Here is a 17,607-nt window from a genome sequence, read left to right as displayed (position 1 = left end):
GTGTGTGTGTGTGTGTGTGTGTGTGTGTGTGTGTGTGAGAGAGAGAGAGAGAGAGAGAGAGAGAGAGAGAGAGAGAGAGAGAGAGAGAGAGAGAGAGAGAGAGAGAGAGAGAGAGAGAGAGAGAGAGAGAGAGAGAGAGAGACTCGGCCCTGTGTGGTGGCCTGTCCAGGGTGTCCCTCCGCCCAATGACTGCTGGGATAGACTCCAGCGACCCTGAGAGCAGGATAAGGGGTTCAGATAATGGATGGATGGATGAAAAATAGTAACCCTCACAAAAACAAAACAGAGGCTTTAAACATCACTGTCATTTTATTGGGACATTATTAGACGTTGTATAAAGTATGGAAAAATACAAATATCTCACGTTTCATTGATGCCATGAGACAGCTGGTTATGTTGCATACTTCAGGTGCAGTTTTATTAAAAAGAAAAGGAAAAAGAACAGGCATTTAACTAAAGAGAACATGAGGCGAGTTGACAAATACGTTACGAATGAAATAAGATCGAGAGAGGCCAAATATACAAGTTCACCACGTAGGAAAAGTTATTTTGTAAGGAAAAGTCAACAGATCCACAGGACAATAACCCCCCATGGCTCACAACCACAAAGGAACAAGATATTTAAAACGCACCTCTTAGATCTACGTGGGGAATATTTGTCAAGTTTGTTTATTAAGGAATCATAATAGAGGAAAGTATGTGCAAATAAACTGTCTGCAGCTGCTGCTTGCACCCAAGCAGTCAAATCACACCGATAATATCCAATATCTTCACCTCAGTGGGAAGAGAACATGCATGGCTCCTAATCACAAAATGCTGAAATCATTGCTGGGATACCTTTTAAGGTTTATGCAGACTGTTCAGACACAAACACACAACATGCACTTAGAATTTCCTCGTGAAAAAAAAAACAGAACATCTTAAGTAATTTTGTATTCGCACTGAGACCACTACATTGCAGTTCATTCAAATTACATGCAAAGACTGTTGAGAAAGTTAGGCTACATCTCTTCGGTCGGATCAAATTGTATCTTTTACAAGTAAACTTGTAAAAAAAATAATTTTAGGGAGGCGGGGGGCCTAGCCTCATTTATGGACTAAATCCCAAATATTTTGACGAGTTTACTGGGGTTTTAAAAAATGTTTCATAGCTCCTAAAACTTGCTCCATCAGTGAAGGATTGAGTCAACCTTCGGTTCAAGTAAACACGTGAGAATCTCGAACAAGAAAAGTCACTCAGGCTGGAGGTACACACTCCCACCTCCCTGTGTGGGAACAGCAATAGGTAATGAGAAGTTGGCGTGGCTAGAAACCAACGCCTTTATTCCATCAGTAGATACCAGACAGGGGATTAACAGTTACATCCCATCAATTCTTGATGAGCAAAGCCTTATACTTACATGTAAAACACACAATATCAACATCTTAAGCACAAAGTTTGATACCAGTGCATGGTTTACATGAAAAGCTAGTGTTGTGCGTACATCTTCAGTGACTTATTTCAGTCAAACTGCTTCGGTTATCTCCCCATACCTTGAATTATATTCAGATTTTGAAAAATACAGGACAAAAGAAGGCGAACCTGCTCTGACATGACAGATCAAAAGTCCTTTTTCCATGTTTTGTCTGTGGCCTATACAAAAGGAGCCTCTCGACAAACAAGGGCACAGTCATAGATGTGAAGCACTACTGTTAAGAGTCCAGAGGACTTGGTGAATTTAGGTTCAGTAGATTTAAGTCACGTATCCACTGGAGCTGTAAAAAAAAAAAAAGTATTTTTGTGTTGTTTTCAACAGAAAGGTCGCAATTTGAATGCTCTTGATCCGACTGGAAGGACCTGACCTCTTTTTTGAGCCTCTAGCCTTGAGCGCACCGCCACATCTCCTTCGCCTAGCTAGCTTATCAATGCCACTTCTGGTTCTCTTTCTGGTGAAAAGGGTTCAAATTTGTAGCGTCGACACCAGAAAAATCCCCATTTATGCGACATTTTACTTGCGTGTTATCATAAAAGGAAGCTGAAGGAAGGTTTACAGCCAAACTTATTGTGCGGCAACTACCGAGCATCTCGTCCCAGAACTCGGCACCTGCTTTCCACACAAAGTGCTATGCAAGTGCTCAGGTCCAGCGTTACGACGTTTCTTTGAAAGAGGTCTCCAGTGGACAGACAGTCTTTTTCTGTGTCAACGGGCATGAAACTGACAAAAAGCTGCAAGCAGCACTAAATGAAAGGAAGAATGGTACGATCCATCAGAGGGGGAGCCACGGGTGGCTGAACAACCAAGCTGTTCATTTTTATGTTCTACTCAAAATTGTTTTCATTGACATCTCTCAAGCCTCTCTAGACACATCTTAACTTTGCTGTCGATTGATTTTTCCTCCCCCCTGCAGACATGGACTGGCTGTGTGTGACTATGAACGTGTGAGAATGAGTGACTGGTTTCTTTACCATGTCCATGAGTTGCTTCACATCAAAAAAATAGTTTTGACCATCAAAAGCTGTTTCAGGCATCCTCTGCTCACCGGTATGTCGTTAGAGGAGATAAACTGAGATACACAATTCCTTTTGTCCATTTTGGCTAACGATTTTTCAAATGAGACAAAATATGACAAAAACATTTAAGAAAAGGCATCGGTAAAACAGACTTAACAACAGAACATTATGCTTAACGTGGCTTTTCCCTCCCTACTGGCCTCAAATCTGCCACAATTAACCCTCACTTATCTGTTCTTATGTAGGTGTCGTCTCCAGATGACACAACACTGATCACGCTGGGCAACAGGTGGGGGGGTCTTGAAATTGTGTCATCGTTACAGGTGAAATCCAGCCTTGAGAGCCCGAGCAATCTCACAGGTCAAAAACATTGAATGTGTTTGAAATTATGTCAAAGACGGGGGTCTAGTTTCCCTCTTACTGAGAACGATTTCAGAAAGACGAGTCTAGCCAAGAAGTGGATGGTCCAATTTGCAGGTTTACGGGACTATCTGGCAGACCTGGCACCAAGATAAGTAGCGCAATCTCCGAGCTAACAGATAGCTTGCAGCTCACAGTAAGACTTCCCTCCTAAGAGAAGACATTTTCAGATATTTTAAGATATTTTGGGAGAGCTGGCATTGGTTCGGCTGGGGGAGGCTGGTCTGCTGAATCTGGTGGCCCAAGGACCACAGCCCTGCCGGACCTGCGGCCAAGGAGGAAACACCGAGGGCGGTCTGACAGGACGCGGAAGCGGGGCAGGCTAAGCTAACTGCTAGCCCATGCAGACTGGCAGTTCTGACAGTCATCCTGGCTGGCGTTCGTTCTCCTGGACCGTGGAATTTTTGGACTGTGTTGCACTGAGTGGACTGTGTTGTTAACTGTTCGTGTTTTTTTGTGTGCTTTGTTCTCTCTGATTTTGTATGTTTTTGGTGGTGTCGTTTTGGGGAATTTTGGGTATGTGTTTTTGTCTTTTGTGTCGCACTGCTGCGGGCCGGGGGATACGGAATTTCGTTTCTTCTGTATAACGCAAGTACATGAAAGAAATGACGATAAATTGTCCCCGATTCCTGAGATACCTAATTCAGCGAACCCGATTCTACCCCCTCCCCCCCATCACCTTCTCACCTAGTCCATTGAGAGCAATCTCTGAAGCTGTGATCAGACCATCCGGTCTTTGCTCGGGCCCGCCTTTTTCAAATCGCATCAACTGATACGGAGACCCCGTCACCAACCTTGACCAATGTGATCAGCTCAAGAGACTGGCCTGGTTGGAGAAGGTACACTGGGTACATAGAACTGGAGAACTGGGTTCTCTTTTGTCACCAAGTCTAAAATTTAAGCACAACTGGCATTATGAGACGTCATGTGTACCGTCATGAAAAACCACGTGCCCGAAGGGTAAAAACAACCACTACCGCAATCAAACCGCATACATAAAAATCAGCACGACATTCACAGATATGAATAGCAATAATGCACTATAATAGCCAACAATCTCTCATATGGTACAGTCAGTCACCGCTTTAGTAAAGTAAAAGGTGGGCTGGTGACGCCACCCTGTGTGGAGTTACTTCAAAAACTGTCACGTTTGCAAGGCGGAGGTTGTTTGTCAGTTGTTGCTTTGGGGGGGGGGGGGAATCTTTCAGAAACGTTTCAGTGGTAAAATCATCACCAGGGGTATTATTATTATAAATCCAGGAATATAAAAAAAACCCACTCTAAAAAAAAAAGGTACAGATACAGCACAGTTTTACCTCACTGCCATTTCAACCTCGAATCCAAAGACGAAACTGGGACTCGGTGTCACCGGCTAGCCGTCTAACAAGGGACCTCTCAGCAGGATGCGAGTAGAGAGCACCGTCCGCCTGGAAGGAGCTGCGCGGTTATCTAACACACCGCCGGGTTCTACCAGCTCCAGCATGCGTTTACTGTGTGTACGTCTGCACGACGCGCTGCAATACGACATCCTAATCCGGAATGCCAGTTGTCAGTTTAGCGCTAGCATCTCTGTAGTGATCACATGTTTGTGACCCGAATAAAATGGCCCCATGTAGGAATACTGAGTTAAGAGACTTGTGTGACAGAAATGTACACTGGTCTTTGAGTTGAGCTTATGATTGTTCGGTAATTGTTAAGAACACAATTAGATAGATGCTACAGTATATTTATATATATATTTCTCCATAACCCTAGACACTAAACTTTGATTCCTAAAAAATATAAATTCCTAAAAGTACTGCTCCCTCGTTAAATAATCAGCTAAACGAGGTTTGAGTTTAATTTTGAAAGAAAAAAATAAAAAATGGAATGCAGAGTTTTATCGTAGCGCAAAACAAACTGTGTAAATTACTGGAGGAAATATTAACAGAAGCCGATGTTACAATGCCTTTTTGATTTCTCCTTAACGCATTACATGAGGGTGGACACGTTTTAAAAAAAAATTTTTGTTCCACTTCGATAGTTATAGGAATATTAGTTCAGTACAGACACAAAACTGGCACATGGAGAGATTGTATGGGAGGTACAGAGCAGACTTGCATGAATTAGTATCGACCAAATAATTCTTAGCGGTTGTTTTAACTTGCTAGGTGTATCACATGGGTGGCGTTTTACCTAATCGGTACAATATGGTTTTAGGTAATTGTGCTGCACACCAAAGAAAAGTGTGCCAAGTTAGTTTCAAATACATTTCTGTGATTGTCCGGCACTTCTCTCTCATCATCGTCATCATCATAATCATCAGATTGAACTGATGTGGCCAACTTTGGGTTGACGAAATGGATTTCCACCGTATCTTTCATATATGCTGTAAACGTGAACACCTGGGTTTTCTTTTCAGCCAAAACTTGCTGGTTTTCACAGCAGCTATTACGTTTTGTTCTGCGTTTGTGGTTAAAAATGTTCCCAATATTGAACTGTCATGTGGGGCATACTTCACCCATCAGGCACCTAAGTAACCCAAAACAAACCATAATTAAGTATTTCTAAACACTATTTGATGCAGGTCTGGTAAAAGGAGGAGGAAAACATGAACTGTGGTGGGGGTTCGCCCCAACAGACCGCACAGGCTGTGCAATCTTCATCCTCCCTCCGGACATCTTACCCGGCACGGTGAGATGTCTTTAGCGGAAAAAGCCTAGTTTCTCCCTCAGCCATTCCTCCGTTAGGTCCTCGGTGTTTCTAATCTCAAACACCTGGAAAAAAAAAGGCAGATGATTTGACGGGATAACTCTTGGTTACCCAATCAATATCCCTAATATGACGTAGATACCCTTTAGTTTACAAGATACCCAGCCACTGAGGATGCACAAGCCAGGGCATTGTTAGTGCCGGTCCCAAGCCTGGATAAATTTGGAGGGCATCAGGCATAAAAACTTTGCCAAAATCAAATGGGCAGATCATAAATCAAATTTTCCTACAAGATCGGTTGAGGCCTAGGTGACCAATGACCGCCGCCAGTACTGTTGGGCAGCAGGGTGCCGGTGGAAACTATGATACTGTTGGGTGAAGGAGAAGGAGAGGGGGAAGGCATGTCCAGAGGCAGCAGGAGAGGAGGAAGGGTAGGAGCATGGAGGTGAGAGTCGGAACTTTGAATGTTGGCACTATGACTGGTAAAGGGAGAGAGCTGCCTGAGATGATGGAGAGAAGGAGAGTAGATATACTGTGGGTGCAAGAGACCAGTGGAAGGGGATTAAGGCCAGGACCATCAGAGGTGGGTTCAAACTCTTCTACCATGGTGCGGATGGGAGGAGAAATGGGGTAGGGTAATTCTGAAGGAAGAGTATGTCAAGAGTGTGCTGGAGGTGAAGAGAGTGTCAGACAGAGTGATGAGTATGAAGCTGGAAATCGAAGGTGTGATGATGAATGTTAACAGTGCATATGACCTGCAAGCTGGGTTTGAGATGGAAGAGAAAGAAGAATTCTGGAGTGAGCTGGATGAAGTGGTGGAGAGGGTACCCAAGAGGGAGAGAGTGGTGATTGGAGCAGACTTCAATGGGCATTTTGGTGAAGAGAACAGAGGTGAAATGAGGAGGTGATGGGTAGGTATGGTTTCAAGGAGAGGAATGTGGAAGGACAGATGTTGGTGAATTTTGCAAAAGGATGGAAATGGCTGTGGTGAATACATATTTCAATAAGAGGGAGGAACACAGGGTGACAGTGGAGGAAGGTGCACACAGGTGGAATATATCCTATGCAAGAGGCGTGATCTGAAAAGCACTGGAAACTGAGAGGTGGTGACGGGAGAACATAGCTAGGCAGCATCGGATGGTGGTCTGTAGGATGACTTTGGAGATCAAGAAGAGGAAGAGAGTGAAGGCAGAGCCAAGGATCAAATGGTGGAAGTTGAAGAAGGACGACTGCTGTGTAGAGTTCAGGGAGGAATTAAGACAGGCACTGGGTGGTAGTGAAGAGTTGCCGGATGGCTGGGCAACCACTGCAGAAATAGTAAGGGAGACAGCTAGGAAGTTATCTGGTGTGTCATCTGGACAAAGGAAGAAAGACAAAGAGACTTGGTGGTGGAATGAGGAAGTACAGCAAAGTATACAGAAGAAGAGGTTAGCAAAGAAAAAGTGGGATAGTCATAGAGATGAAGAAAGTAGACAGGAGTACAAGGAGATGCAGCGTAAAGTGAAGAAAGAGGTGAGGAAGGCAGAGGAAAAGGTGTGTGTTGAGTTGTATGAGAGGTTGGACGCTAATGAAGGAGCAAAGAACTTGTACTGATTGACTAGATGAGGGACCGAGCTGGGAAGGATGTGCAGCAGGTTAGGGTGATTAAGAATAAAGATGGAAATGTGCTGACAAGCAAGTAGAGTGTGTTGAGAAGGTGGAAGGAGTACTTTGAGGGGCTGATGAATGAAGAAAAAGAGAGAAGGTTGGTTGGATGATGTGGGGATAGTGAATTAGGAAGTACGGTGGATTAGCAAGGAGGAAGTGAGGGCAACTATGAAGAGAATGAAGAGTAGAAAGGCTATTGGTCCAGATGACATACCTGTGGTGGCATGGAGATGTTTACGAGAGATGACAGTGGGTTTTTTAACTAGATTGTTTAACACAATCTTGGAAAGTGAGAGGATGCCTGAGGAGTGGAGAAGAAGCATACTGGTACTGACTTTCAAGAATAAGGGTGATGTGCAGAACTGTAGCAACTACAGAGGTATAAAGTTGATCAGCCACAGCATGAAGATATGGGAAAGAGAAATAGAAGCTAGGTTAAGAGGAGAGGTGATGATCAGCGAGCAGCAGTATGGTTTCATGCCATGAAAGAGCACCACAGATGTGATGTCTGCTTTGAGAATGTTGATGGAGAAGTATAGAGAAGGCCAGAAGGAGTTACATTGTGTCTTTGTAGGTTTAGAGAAAGCGTATGACAGGGTGCTGACAGAGGAGGTGTGGTATTGTATGAGGAAGTCAGGAGTTGCAGAGAAGTATGTAGGAGTGGTGTAGGATATATATGAGGGAAGTGTGACAGTGGTGAGGTGTGCGGTAGGAATGACGGATGGGTTCAAGGTGGAGGTGGGATAACAGCAAGGATCGGCTCTGAGCCCTTTCTTGTTTGCAATGGTGATGGACTTGTCTGTGAATGTTCTCATTCATCCAGGTCATGGTTATCCACAGGAGTTGAATCAAGTGCAACTGAACTTGGTATATATCTGTGAAGACTAGCTTGGTCTAGACAGAAAGGCACGAACTGAGGAAGCCTCTTAGATGAGAGGCGAAACGTCTTCATGGATATATACCAAGTCCAGTTGCACTTGATTCAACTCCTTTGGATAATGGTGATGGACAGGTTGATGGACGAGATCAGGCAGGAGTGTACATGGACTACGATGTTTGCAGATGACATTGTGATCTGTAGTGGGAGTAGGGAGCAGGTTGAGGAGAGCCTGCAGAGGTGGAGGTATGCACTGGAGAGAAGAGGAATGAAAGTCAGTAGGAGCAAGACGGAATACATATGCGTGAACGAGAGGGAGGATGGCGGAATGGTGAGGATGCAAGGAGTAGAGGTGATGAAGGTGTACGAGTTTAAATACTTGGGGTCAACTGTCCAAAGTAAGGGGGAGTGAAGAAGAGAGTGCAGGCAGGGTGGAGTGGGTGGAGAAGAGTGTCAGAAGGGTACCAGCAAGAGTTAAAGGGAAGGTTTACAAGATGGTAGAGACCAGCTATGTTGTATGGTTTGGAGATGGTGGCACTGATGAAAAGACAGGAGGCGGAACTGGAGGTGGCAGAGTTGAAGATGATAAGATTTTCTTTGGGAGTGATGAAGAAGGACAGGATTAGGAACGAGTCCATTAGAGGGACAGGTCAGGTTGGACGGTTTGGAGACAAAGCAAGAGAGGCAAGATTGAGACGGTTTGGACATGTGTGGAGGAGAGATGCTGGGTATATTGGGAGAAGGATGCTGAATATGGAGCTGCCAGGGAAGAGGAGAAGAGGAGGGCCAAAGAGGAGGTTAATGGATGTGGTGAGGGAGGACATGCAGGTGGTTGGTGTGATAGAGGAAGATGCAGAGGACAAGAAGAGATGGAAATGGATGGTCCGCTGTGGCGACCCCTAACGGGAGCAGCCGAAAGTAGTTGTAGTAGCTAAGATATATGCACTTCATTCAAGAAAATAGGTGCTTCCGTGTGAGTGTGTGAGGCAGCCAAAAGTAGTAGTAAACTCTTTAGTCTTAGTCGCTTTTAGCTTAAATTGTTGCGTTACACCCCTTGTAGCTTTCACGTGAGCATTGAACAAAATTGTATTACTTGTATGTGCAAACTTGGCGATCAATAAAAGTAACTTAATTCAAACAAATAAAAATGAAAAACACTCTGGGATTAAGTCCAGTGTAACATGTTCTGTACACATCATCATGCTCCTTATGTATAATCCCAGTGTAATACAATATAGCGTCAAAAGACTGTACTAATGTGACAGGTAGCCCTGACTCTACCTTGGTCAGTTCCACAGTTTGCACCAGTTTGTTTTTGCTTCCTGCATACATCATCTGCTGCTCTGGTTTGCATCCTGAAAAAGAAACATAGGGAAAACGTAAAAACAGAAACCCACACAGACACGGGGAGAACATGCAAACTCCACACGGAGGACGACCCCCAAGGTTGGGCTACCCCGGGGCTCGAACCCAGGACCCTCTTGCTGTGAGGCGACCGCATTAACCATCTCACCAAGACAAATGGCGTGCACGCGCACACTGACTGAGTTGTCAATAAAAAGTTGAAATTCAAAACAGCGGCAATTTGTTTCCACGTTGTTTTAAAAACTGTTCTCTAGCGTGCGAATAAGGTTCCAGAAATGTTCTTACCCACTGGACTTGAGAAAATGAAGCAGAGGGGATAGGAGACGCGTCCATCATCATGCTGGTACTTGTAGCTGTAGACGACAAATGTGGCTGGGGCTAAGGACTGTTCGCACACATGGGGAACTGCAGCATAGCGAGGCAAAGGTAACGGCAACGCAACGCCATCCACCTCGCCGCTCGTTTTACTGGCATTAACAGAGCAGAGCTAACTTTTACAAGACAAATGGGTCAGCTTGGATATCTTATGTCAGTACTTCGAAGGGTTAAGTGTGTAACTTTATCTGCTTATTCAAAGGATGTATCGAAATATAGAACAGCAATGGTATCAGGGATGCTACACTAACAGTAGTCCACTCTCCCCCATTTTAGTGGCACTTAGAGTAAACGAGCATTTTAAAGATAAAAAAGGCTAACTAAATCCCCCCCCCCCTTTTCTCCCCAACTGTTCCCCAATGACTCTTCTGAGTCATCCCGGTCGCTGCTCCACCTCCTCTGCCGACCCGGAGGACGGCTGCAGACTACCACATGCCTCCTCCGATACATGTGGAGTCGCCGGCCGCTTCTTTTCACCTGACAGTGAGGAGTTTCACCAGGGGGACGTTGCACGTGCGGGAGGATCACGCTATTCCCCCCCCAGTTTCCCCTCCCCCCTGAACAGGCGCTCTGACTGACCAGAAGAGGCGCTAGTGCAGCGACCAGGACACATACCCACATCCAGCTTCCCACCTGCAGACACGGCCAGTTGTGTCTGTAGGGACGCCCGACCAAGCCCGAGGCAACACGGGGGTTCGAACCGCCGATCCTCATGTTGCTAGGCAACGGAATAGACCACCACGCCGCCCGCATGCCTGATATTCTGATAATGGTAAATGAAGTCACGTCTGTATTTTTTTCTGTCAAAAGGATATCTTGGCTGTCTTTCAGGCAGTTCATCCTTAAGTTCATCAGGAGAAATATCCTAAAACAGGACAAACATGTCATTAACAACGACACTTAGATGATGTTCCCTCCACGCCATGCAGTATCTGAAGTTACACTTTACCCAGAACACTCCATCTGTTAGTGCCTAACAGCCGAACAGTCAGCAAACTATTAAGGTTAATGGAACAACGTTTCATAGCAGACATCTGCAGTTCCTTCAAATTTGTCAAAACGGGTATTTTGGTGCCTATCCTATACATTTCCTTTTAAACTTTTATTGTATAGTGATAGTAGAGAGACAGTAAAGACAAGGGAGAGAGAGGGGATGACATGCAGCAAAAGGGCCCCGGGCCGCATTCGAACCCAGGCCGCTGCGGTAAAGGACTCAAGTCTTATGTGGTACCCCTCTACCAGGTGAGCCATCGGGGCGCCCCCTACCTATACATACTGTATGAAGTTTAGCATTAAGTGTAGGTCAGCAGGATCCACTATGACAATTATTTATAAGATCAACAAAATGACTTGCCTCATGTTCCTCGTCCAGAATGACAAGCTGCTTGTCTTTATCGATCTTCACTGAGGGAGAGCACAGGGGAAACGTGTTAGCAGCTTTCTTTCAAAGTCTTCAGAACAGACAATTACCACCGCGACAGTCTTATCGGACCGCCAGTGGTTCGCCGAGTCAAAAATGACAGACCTGAAGTGGGTTGCTGGACAAAACACTTATTTCATGCCAAGAGGCAAACACAAGTGTATGAAATGTGTCATCCATTTTAGATCTGGAAGTTCAGGTTTTCCCAGCACACGCCCCTGGGTAAAAGGAGGCGTGTACCTTTAAGGCTGACTGAGTGCCGTGCGAACACACCCATAATGCAAATTACCGTCAATTATATTTTGGTCCAGGAAAAAAAAGACTGCAAAATGAGACCCGGGCTAGATTGGAGTTCTGAAACTGATGCTACACTGGTAGCTGTACTTCAGGTATTGGCCTCGGACTGACAGATTCATGCTAAAGCGAAGTACCTTTCTAAATAAGGAACATCAAATGAAGGGTGTGTACACCTCAACCAGCCGAGCAGGGAATTGAACCAGCGACCCGACAGTTATCAACTTATTTCTCTTGCAGATGAATGGGGGGGAAGATGGGCTTAAATGACACAAGCGTTAACGTCGAGGGTGTCGGCGCTCGTGCCGAATCGTGGTCTGGACTGTATGACCTGTAAAGATGCAAGGCAACCAGGAAAAACAAGGCGACGTCGAGCCGATACTTACTGATGACGGCAGCGTTGTTGGTCTGCTTCCGGAACCGGAACTCCCTCAGCTTTTGAACCAGATCTTCGTCCACATCACATACTACCAGTGACTCGCTCTGAGGACAGGAGAAACACAAGAAGAAGACGACAACGTGTTGAAATATTCTGCTGGTCCACCTGAAGTCCAGAATCAGGGGTGTCTTCCCAGGAACTCAACCTGATAAGCACATACAACTGAGGACCTTTAATGCACGTCTCCACCTTCCTTTCAACCCCATTTCCTGTCCATCTTCACATTTCTATCCAATACTCAAACCCGGAACCAATTCAAGTGGGTTGGTCATTTCTGTGGCTAGCAGTGAGGTTCCACGTAAAGCTTCTTAGGGACAGGGGGTCCGGGTGGTGGTCTATTCGGTTCACCACCAACACAGGGATCGCCAGTTCGAATCCCCGTGTTACCTCCGGCTTGGTAGGGTGTCCCTACAGACACAATTGGCCGTTTCTGCGGGTGGGAAGCCGGATGTGGGTATGTGTCCTGGTCGCTTCACTAGCGCCTCCTCTGGTCGGTCGGGGTGCATGTTCGGGGGGGAATAGCGTGATCCTCCCATGCGCTACGTCCCCTTGGTGAAACTCCTCACTGTCAGGTGAAAACAAGCGGCTGGTGACTCCACATGTATGTGGTATGTGGTAGTCTGCAGCCCTCCCCGGAGGGGGTGGAACAGCAACCGGGACTGCTCGGAAGAGTGGGGTAATTGGCCGGATAGGTTTGGGACGAAAAAGAGGGGGGGGGGCTTCTAGGGACAGTACATAGATTTATTTATTCATTTGGAATTTTCCCCTTTTCTCTCCCAAATTGTAACCGGCCAATTACCCCACTCTTCAGAGCTGTACCGGTCTCTGCTCCACCCCCTCTGCCGATCCGGGGAGGGCTGCAGACTACCACATGCCTCCTCCCATATATGCGGAGTCACCAGCCGTTTCTTTTCACCTGACATTGAAGAGTTTCACCAGGGGGATGTAGCGCGTGGGAGGATCACGCTATTCCCCCCAGTTGCCCCGACCGACCAGAGCAGGCGCTAGTTCAGCAACCAGGACACACACCCACAGCTGGCTTCCCACCCAATTGTGTCTGTAGGGACGCCCGACCAAGCCGGAGGTAACACGGGGATTCGAACCGGCGATCCCAGTGTTGGTAGGCAGCGGAATAGACCGCCACGCCACCCGGATGCCCCTTATTTCTTTATAATAATCAGCCAATGGTGTGTCGCTTCATCCAATACCTCCTGTTGTTACTGCCACGACCGGGCACTGACATTCTCCAGTGAAGCATGCCAGGTCATTCGCACTGCCGGTCTCTTTCATCACAAACCCAGAAGGTAAAAGGAAACAAACGGAGAAAGGCACATCAATAAGACGCGGATCTTTCCATAAGCAATGTGACGAGGTGATTCTTTTGTGTGAACTGCCCACGTATAATGGGACGTCTCGCTAAATTGTCTAACATTTTTGTCAAGCTTGTGATCTTCTTATGAAAGCTATCAAGGGAAGTCCACACTTCCCTCCAGTCATGTCTTTTCCGTTCTTCGAGAGGGAAGTCGAAAATGATGCCAATAAACTGTTTATGTCAACAGCGTGAGTTTCTCCCCGTTTCAGCTGGCGGTCAGATTTCGTGCTCTTTAGCATCCTTGGCCACAAGTGATGTCCTTTGTTTCCTTCAACTTCCTGCCTTTGTGACAACCATTGTACACTGGGTCTAGTGTCACATTCCATTCAAAGTGGGAACTTGGAAGCTCTGATTTCCAACGAGGAAAAATGCGACGGAACAGGCCTTGAAGTCATTATTCCGAGTTGGGAAGATTTTTCAACGTGTTTGATGAGATATATTGTGGGATTTCGCATCAACATAACGGCATATAACTTTGTTTTTAGCATCACGGAGAGCCAGTTTTTGAATAGAAGGTTATTTTTTCAAGCTAGCCTCTGCTCTTTTTTTGGGGGGGGGGCCAGAGGAGGCGCTAGTGCAGCGACCAGGACATATACCCACATCCAGCTTCCCACCCACAGACACGGCCAATTGTGTCTGTAGGGATGCCCGACCAAGCCGGAGGTAACACGGGGATTTGAACCAGGGTTAGACTCGTCTTTTTTGTCTTACGGGACTCCAGCAAGAGACTGCACCAGGCCTATATCCAGCAAAGACAACAACGGGCCAGTTCCCACAGGAAATGCTCCCGCATGCTCTGCAGGAATTCATGTCACTTCCAGAACTCTCACAACTTCACACCCTTGTAGAGGCATGTACCCGCACGCATGGCCCTCCGGTTTATTACCCGCCATCCGTTTACTTTCCCTCCTCCTCTAAACCGTTTGCGTCCTCTTGTTTTGCTCTATGAAGTACTTTGTGTCAAACATAAAAACAAATGTGATCCTGCGAGTCTTTGAACACTACATGATATTAATAGCAAATCCCTCAGGACATACACGGACAAGGAAGGGCAAAAAAACTGACTACAACGTTGACTGAACCCGACTTCCGTGAGTCAGCCAGCCACAAAAGCCTGTCAGAGAGGCTTACATGTCAACAGAATCCCTGCAGAGGTTTTCTGTGTGGAGACCTGCACGGCGGGCAGAGGGGCTCAAACCAACAATCCCACAACGACGCCTTCCTGAACAGATGGCCGGTGGGAGTCGGGGTTTCTCTCTGAGCTCAGAAGAGCTTCACAGATTAGAGTATATACTGGAGCAGTGTTTCTCAACCCTGTCCTCAAGGAACCCCTGTCCTGCAGATTTTCATTGTAACCCCACATAGGTAGCCCTGCTTGTACTTACTCGACCAATCGTCTCGCAGCACTTAATTATGCAAGGTGTGCAACGTCTGACAAAATTCATTGCTGATTGGTTGAATAACTACAAACAGGTACCTATTCAGGGTTGCAAAGAAAATATGCAGGATAGGGGTTCCTTGAGGACTGGCTTGAGAAACACTGTACTGGAGGGTTTTTCTTTTTTTTTTACAATCATAGCCAAACGTCATGTAAAGGTGCCAAAACATAGACACACACGATGGAGGTGTTAACAGCCTGATCATCGTGGCGTCTTGCTGCTCTGGCTACCTGAACAGCTAGCTAGCCAGTTTTGTCCTCTTTTTTTTTTTTTAATAATCTTTTTATCTGGAAATGTTAACAAGCACAAAATATAACAGGCATGTACTTAAGACTATTTCCATTTTTCTTTTTCTTTTAAACAAACACCTCAACCACCCACCCAAACATGGAGTGCACCTGCCTAGAGAAGCAGAGAAAGAAAATAACATAATAACACATAATAATAATAATAATACATAAATTTGCATGTGAAAGAGATCACATTCAACCATGTTCAATGTCTCTGTGTACATACATATTCACGATTGCAGTCACACATGCCTGGCATCAGTCCAAGGTGGGAACAACTTCAATACAATTTAAATATCCACATTATGTATATCCCCAGAATATACAATCCCTAGTAATTGGCACATAATAAAGAAAAAATAAGATATATGGGAAAGGAAAAATAAATGAACATATTTGTGAAACGTTATATAGGCCTACTGTGGTCTATATGACTGTAAACTACTAATAGGGCGACGAATCTGACCCTTTAGCTGAGCGGTTAGCGATCTCGCCTTGTGGTGCAGAACACCCCGTATCGAATCCCGCACCGGGCAAGAATATAATTGGTAGTTTACATCAGTGGTTCTCAACCTTTTTGGGGTCCTGGACCCCCTGCGTATTTTTGATCTACCCTGAGGACCCCTCCACCTGATCTTGGGGGAGGGGGGTTGCAATTTGTAGAAACAGTAGAAACTGCATTTTAAATTGCATTATAGCATTTATTCACTCTTTGGGGCAAAAATAAGAGCTTTCAGTTGTAACTTAGATATAGTTAACAAAACAGAGTTCTTATGCAGTAACTTTCAGATATATGTAACAAAACAGAATATGTATTCAGTAACTTTCAGATATATGTAACAAAACAGAATTCTTATGCAGTAACTTTCAGATATATGTAACAAAACAGAATATGTATTCAGTAACTTTCAGATATATGTAACAAAACAGAATATGTATTCAGTAACTTTCAGATATATGTAACAACACAGAATTTTTATGCAGTAACTTTTAACAATGCAAACGGGAGCGAGATCTCTTATTAAAATACAATAAATGACACTTGTGAAACAGATGTAATTAGAGAAAAAAGTCCTGTTACTGTTACCCTTTATAGTTTAGGTAGATAAAGGTCTCAGTCACATTTGAGTAAAATAATCCTATTTCTATAAATGTCATAGGATCTTTTTTTAAAGATATTTTATTTTCACGGACCCCTTGCAATTACACCACGGACCACTAGGGGTCCGCGGACCCCCGGTTGAGAAACACTGTTCTATATGACTGTGAACTACTAGTGGGGCGACGTGCCTGACCCTTTAGTCGAGCGGTTAGCGACGTCGCCTTGTGGTGCAGAACACCTCGTATCGAATCCCGCACCGGGCAAGAATATAATAGGTAGTCCGCATGACTAATTATTATTAGGTCATCAGGCAGAGTTTTTAGTTTGCTTAGATGTGTCAAAAAATCGGACCCCAGGTGGAGAAAAACGCGTCCCCCTAACCCCTTAAGTGCGCACCTATTCTCCTTAGAACAAGTTGGTTTTATCAATAAAAAATCCAACGCATTCTTCTCCCAACTGTGTGCAACGCGTCAGATCCCTCGACCACGTGGAAGTTTTGTTTTTTTTAAAGGAAATGAGAGTCGGCTGACTTAAGCTAGGCTGCTAATAGCCCACCTGGAAAAGGCCAATCTCGACAAGCGCGTTAGCTTGTTTAGCTAGCTCGCCCCGCGCCGGAGACGTGTTGCGGCACGTCGCGATGAATGGACGGAGGGCGGAACCGGAGCTAGGCTAGCTGGGTTACAAGGCGAGCCGCTCGTCTTCATTTAAACGTCTCCATTTCGGACGACCGGGGCAGCTACCGAGCAAACCCACCGGCCGAGAGAGAGCCCCCCCCCCTCCAACTCACCATTGTTGTAGGCTGAGATTCCGCCCGGACCTACAGCTGCTGCTCCGGAGGGTATGGACGCTTCCACTGTTGTTTTTTTTGGGGAGGGGCGGGGCGTCTCTCACGCGTCATGTGACTGGATCGACCAATCCAATCTCGCACAAGCCCCGCCCCCTTCCAAAAAAAATAAAAGAATTGGCTCAAACGCACCGATGGCAAGTACAACACTGGTCAAGACCAATGTTTCTTGCATGGGGGTTTTCAACGGATTCTTGCTCACTTTTGGGTGCTGAAGCCAAATCCGGCATTAGTTTTTTGCCTCTCGCGTCAGGTTTTTGAACTATGAAAAAAAATCATTATTTTTGAGAAAGCAGCAATTTTACACTCGAAGTTAAAGAAAAACACTGTCGCATTAGAAGATCGATGGATGCAAAAACTGATTACAGTGAATAAATAAACGCTCAGCCCAGCATGACATTACTTAGGGCAGTGTTTCTCAACCGGGGGTCCGCGGACCCCTAGTGGTCCGTGGTGTAATTACAAGGGGTCCGTGAAAATAAAATATCTTTAAAAAAAAAGATCCTATGACATTTATAGAAATAGGATTATTTTACTCAAA

General features: G+C 45.5%; 1 protein-coding gene across 2 annotated transcripts; it reads right to left on the bottom strand.

Moving 5' to 3' along the window:
• Positions 1-290: 290 nt before the first annotated feature.
• On the bottom strand, positions 291-17,103 carry gmfb (glia maturation factor, beta). Of its 2 annotated transcripts, XM_056295735.1 has the most exons (8): positions 17,010-17,103; positions 11,967-12,063; positions 11,221-11,270; positions 10,682-10,731; positions 9,777-9,859; positions 9,408-9,481; positions 5,577-5,667; positions 291-5,422 (listed from the first exon to the last, which is right to left on the bottom strand). In XM_056295735.1, exons 1-7 carry the CDS (start codon positions 17,010-17,012, stop codon positions 5,596-5,598), a joined length of 429 nt encoding a protein of 142 aa, XP_056151710.1. In that variant the 5' UTR covers positions 17,013-17,103; the 3' UTR covers positions 291-5,422; positions 5,577-5,595. The 2 variants fall into 2 exon arrangements, with proteins under 2 accessions (XP_056151710.1, XP_056151709.1); XM_056295734.1 differs by having other exon boundaries at positions 291-5,667.
• Positions 17,104-17,607: the final 504 nt, after the last annotated feature.

The sequence above is a fragment of the Lampris incognitus genome, chromosome 16 (assembly GCF_029633865.1).
Source record: "Lampris incognitus isolate fLamInc1 chromosome 16, fLamInc1.hap2, whole genome shotgun sequence".
NCBI classification, from domain to species: Eukaryota; Metazoa; Chordata; class Actinopteri; order Lampriformes; family Lampridae; genus Lampris; species Lampris incognitus.
This window is presented reverse-complemented; position numbering and strand designations above follow the sequence as displayed.

What these genes read in the sequence shown, in the direction of transcription:
- gmfb (XM_056295734.1), bottom strand. An exon ending in CTGCCTGAAAGACAGCCAAG is followed by an intron (nt 9,860 to 10,681) that starts ATATCCTTTTGA and finishes AGCCCCAGCCAC; the next exon opens with ATTTGTCGTCTACAGCTACA. An exon ending in AAACTGTGGAACTGACCAAG is followed by an intron (nt 5,668 to 9,407) that starts GTAGAGTCAGGG and finishes TTTTTTTTCCAG; the next exon opens with GTGTTTGAGATTAGAAACAC.